Source organism: Elephantulus edwardii, unplaced genomic scaffold, assembly GCF_000299155.1.
Source record: "Elephantulus edwardii isolate Elephantulus edwardi_28Jun2011 unplaced genomic scaffold, EleEdw1.0 scaffold00303, whole genome shotgun sequence".
NCBI lineage: Eukaryota > Metazoa > Chordata > Mammalia > Macroscelidea > Macroscelididae > Elephantulus > Elephantulus edwardii.
In genome coordinates this window covers 1542997-1547901 of record NW_006400053.1, presented here as the reverse complement: position 1 = coordinate 1547901, position 4905 = coordinate 1542997, and the positions used below count along the sequence as shown (strand labels likewise).

The 4905-nt window shown below is 39.8% G+C and overlaps 1 protein-coding gene across 1 annotated transcript in view; it reads left to right on the top strand.

Annotated features, from left to right (window-relative positions):
- Nucleotides 1–4679, top strand: part of ARRDC4 (arrestin domain containing 4) — a 22790-nt gene extending 18111 nt beyond the window's left edge. Inside the window, exons 5-8 of the mRNA XM_006900964.1 lie at nt 349–605; nt 1318–1480; nt 4073–4224; nt 4623–4679. Coding sequence (XP_006901026.1) covers nt 349–605; nt 1318–1480; nt 4073–4224; nt 4623–4679 — 629 coding nt within the window. The remainder of the gene's footprint in view (nt 1–348; nt 606–1317; nt 1481–4072; nt 4225–4622) is intronic.
- Nucleotides 4680–4905: the final 226 nt, after the last annotated feature.

Here is a 4905-nt window from a genome sequence, read left to right as displayed (position 1 = left end):
CGAAAAGTGCAACAATGAATGAATGGAAATCCAAAGTCTCTGTAAATTTTCACTGAAATTAATAATAAATTAAAAAAGAAAAAACAAAAAAAGAATTGCTAACCTAGCATACAAAGCAGTACATTGAAAAGAGAATAATGCACAAATGAAAAAATAGTATCTTCCACAGCCAAAGTTAATTTTCATTTGTCTAACTCAGATTTACAATATAAGTTTTCCACTAGCATGTCTCAGTTTGGTAAAGTAGTTGCCCACACTTTTAGCTTTAGTTAATAGTAACAGTATTACTCTGTGGGCATATATTTTTCAAAAGTTTCTGTATCTGCCATGTTTTTATTTTCTTTTTAGGAGAAGCTATTCCAATCTATGCAGAAATAGAAAATTGCTCATCTCGTCTGATTGTTCCCAAAGCTGCGATTTTCCAAACTCAGACATATTTGGGGAGTGGGAAAACAAAGACTGTGCGCCACATGGTTGCCAATGTGCGAGGAAACCACATAGCCTCCGGCAGCGCAGATATATGGAATGGGAAGACCCTGAAGATCCCGCCTGTTCCTCCGTCCATCCTAGACTGCTGCATCATCCGAGTGGATTACTCCTTAGCTGTAAGCACAGGGCTGCTCCTGGGATTGAAAACATGCAGGAGCTGGTGTCATGCCACTGTGACGGTGTAGTAAATCCCTACATAATGCTATTTTATAACAGAAATAAAGACGGCACTGTTTTGGCAGTTTGAATCCACCAAAGGACAAAGATGAGCAGTCTCCTCTTGTGAGACTTGACAGCCTCTGAACACCGACTAGTTGAGCTGTGAGTTGGTTCCAGCTCAAAAGCAATTAATTTTGAATTTCATAGAATATATGAAGATTAGCCCTTTTTTTTTTTTAGTCAAAAAAATGTCCCTGAGTGAGACTTAACTGAGTAGCATAATGAGATGCCTTAATGAATGCTTGTTCTGTTGGAAGCTATGTAGTTTAATTTCCTAGTGGCACAATGGTTATGCTCCTGACTGCTAACAAAATGGTTAGCAGTTCAGACTGCAACCCATAGTGTTGCTGAATCGCAGTCACTGGCACACAATGTTACGTAAGCCATGCTACCATACAATGAAGTAGGTTAAAACTCTGTTCTGGACACAGAGCCTGTGCTGCTTCTCCTTCATCTTGCTTGTTCTTCAATTTGTGGCCATCATAATCTCTAATTACACTGTGAGTTGGCAGGCCATCGAAGCTTTTGTTTCTGTGAGAAATTCTTCTGTAGATGTACCCTGAGGTTTAACTTATATCTCCATCTTTTTTCCTTTCTTGGCCATGTCAGGTGTACATTCACATTCCTGGTGCTAAAAAATTGATGCTGGAGTTGCCGTTAGTGATCGGCACGGTTCCTTATAATGGTTTTGGCAGCAGAAACTCCAGTGTTGCCAGCCATTTCAGTGTGGATATGAGCTGGTTGACACTGACCCTGCCAGAACAGCCTGAAGGTAAACGTTCCCAAGTGTTTCTTCTTAAAATGCGATATATCATGTTTCTAAGCAGGAGAGAGACCCTAGATAAGATGGATTGGCACAGTAACTGGGATAATGGAGGTAGGTGTGTTGGATACAGTAAGACTGGCTCAGGGTAGAGCAGAGGTCAGAGTTATTGTACATAGAGCCATTATGAGTCCTAGGTGACTTGGTGGAATATAACAGCAAGAAGACTAACAGTGGGCTCAGCTGTGTTGGATAGCACAGGGTAGGGCAGGGTTCAGAGGTGTTGTTCATAGAGTTGCTCTGTGTCTTAGTTGACTAGACAGAACAAAAAAAGACGACTGTATTTGGTAAGATGCTTACCAAATTTCTAATTTTAATTGATTGCTGACTTGACTGAATTGGTTAATATGTAATTGATTTATAAATATTAATTGACTGCTAGAGTTCCCTTTTCCTCATACATAGCCAGACAGTAGACTGCTAATCCAAAGATTGGTTCAAATTCACCTGGAGGTACCCAAAAGAAAGACCTGGCTGTCTACATCCGCATGACTTCAAGAACACTGTGGAGCACAGATCTCCTCAGTTACACATAGAAAGGTCACCATCAGCCCTGGTCACCTTGACCAGTCAGGCAACAGCCTGACTGGTCACAAGGTTAATTAGAAAATGCTAATACTGCAGCTATAATATCTATTAGCTACTGAATGTCATAAAGCAGTGTTCCCTGAGAGTTTTACACATGAGAGTTGATAACACAAAGTTATCACTAACAGATCCAGGAACATCATGCTTGGAAAGATCATCAGCAAAAGAGAAGACCTTCAACAAGATGGATTGGCACAGTGACTGCAGCAGTGGGCTCAAGTATGTTGGAGATGATGAGGATGGCAGAGGATAGGACAGGCATCAGATCTCTTGGTAATAGGGTTGCTGTGAGATGTACTGGACTCGATGGCACTTAACAGCCACAGCAAACAATAATCCTGGTTTAAACAGTACAAAGATAAAAACTTTTAAAAATTAAATTACAGATTGCTGTGTATTCTATGTAGCATTGTTTGAGTAATACACATTTATGTAGATAATATTAATACAAGTCTCAAGAGAATAGAATATAGTTGTTAATAGTACTTTCATAAAATTAGTATCTAAAAATCCGTAGGAATTGGAATCAACTTGATGATCACTAGTGACAACATGAATATATATCATGGACAGCATAGCTTGCTGATTAGAGAAAAACAAGAACATCCTTTGATAATCAAATTTAGCTTCTTGTTACATGCCATTGAGTCACCTGCAACTCACTGACCCTATGTACAACAGCCCTAAACCCTACTCTATCCTGTGCCAATCTTTTTGTCTCCTACACACCTGCCTCCGTTACCCCAGTCACTGAATCAATCCGTCTCATCTAAGATCTTCCTCTACTGAGCTGTCTCTCCATCTTCATGAGCAAGACGTCCTTCTCCAAGGACTGGTCCCTTCTTGCAACATGATCAAAGTATGTCAGACAAAGCTTCAGAATCCTTGCTTCCAAGGAGCAGCCTGATCTCAACCTCTCTATAATGAAACTCTTTGCTCTCCTAGCAGTCCATGGTATATTCAACACTCTTTTCTAGCACTGCAGCTCAAAGACATCGATTCTCCTTCTCTTATCCTTAGTTATTGTCCAGATTTCTGGTGCATAGCAAGTAATTGCAAAGACTCTGGCCAGGATCAGGCACACCTTAGTCTCCACACTGACACTTTCCCAAGCTTAGTTTTTTATCTTTTTAAAAAGTTCAGGAAAGGTCAACGTAATTCATCATTTAAAAAAAAGACAACACTGTGTTTTCATTGGGAAACTTCCACAGCAAATTAGGCTCCCATTCATTTAACAAGTAACTGCACATGTTGGGAGACATTGGGTACTTTTTTCCACATGTGTCAGCTTTTTCAGCCCTTTCTGGATATCTCATTTCCAGAGTGGTTTCCCATACCCTTCATCTTTGCATTTGAGTAATTGTTGACTGTTTGGCTTAATACAGGTGAAGTTTTTTAAGGGTATACAGTACTCGCTGGTAATATTCTTTATTTTATGAGCCAGTATTATTTCATTGAAAGGTAGCAATTGAGGTGGTTTCTATTATAAAAGTTTAGGGGGATTTCAAGGTCTCATTAAGTCCTTCAAGCTCAACTGGTTCATTAAGTCCGAGCTTCTGAAGAACTCACATTTGTTCCCCATTTTCCCCCCTCTGTCAGTATGCACTGACCTTGGGCCCTGATCACAGCAGTCATTAGTGGTGAACAGAGTCCATGTGGTTCTTGTAGAAGTCTCAAGGGTAAAGGAGGCTCCTGCACACCGGTAGACCTGTAGACTGGTTTCTTCTGTCAGTCTTTGGTTTCCTCCTTTCATTTTTGTTCCACAGAAGATGAGACTGGTAGTTATATCTTGTTGTTATTGTGTACCATCAAGTCGGACCTGACTCATAGCTGACCCTCTGGCAGGTTTTCAGAGTCAGTTAATCACATGGGAGATTGCCCATCCATCTTATGTGGCTGTAATTAATCAAATTTTACATGATCATTTTAGATTCAGCCTCATTTCTCTTTCAGCTCCACCAAATTATGCAGATGTTGTATCAGAGGAAGAATTCTCAAGACACATTCCTCCTTACCCTGAACCCCTTAACTGTGAGGGCGAAGCTTGCTGTCCTATGTTCTGCATACAGGAATTTCGGTTTCAGCCTCCACCTCTCTATTCAGAGGTAAACAAAGCAAAAGAAAATAGACTTTTACTGTGCTGTTTGTGTATAATCAATCATTTGTTACCCTTCATTCACTAAAGTGTTTTTTGCAAATTCATAATTAATAGGAGATACGTAGAACATGTTTGTTGTTTTTTTTACATTGGTGCTAGATTGTCACTGATTCACCAATCACATTTTGCAATATTTGCCTTGTAATTCATGCCTCAATATGCCAGACCACAGATTCAGTGCCTTTAAGATGTTTTATATGGCTGTGTATTACAGGAACCTAAGTGGCCTCCTTTTACTTCTCATTAAGAGGCTCTAAGCAGCCAAATGAGTTTATGACCATTGTGTAATTCAAAACAGGAGCTAGGATCATAAAGAATGTTGCAACAGGCTGCTCTTTTTTGCAGGTTGACCCTCATCCGAGTGATGTAGAAGAAAATCAACCTGTTTCCTTCATTCTTTGAATATAAACCAGGAATCACTGTGCTCTAATTAGAACTGCCTTCTTTCCTTCTGTAGGAGGAGGAATGATTAAAAACATAAACAAATATCAGGACTGAAGGTGAGAGAAACTAAAGAAAACATATGCTCTCCGTGGATATACAAGCTCGTTGCATGAATCTATGTTGTCGTAATGTCCCTTTATAATTATGGGATTAAGATGTGAAGAACTGCAGAATGCAATGGAAG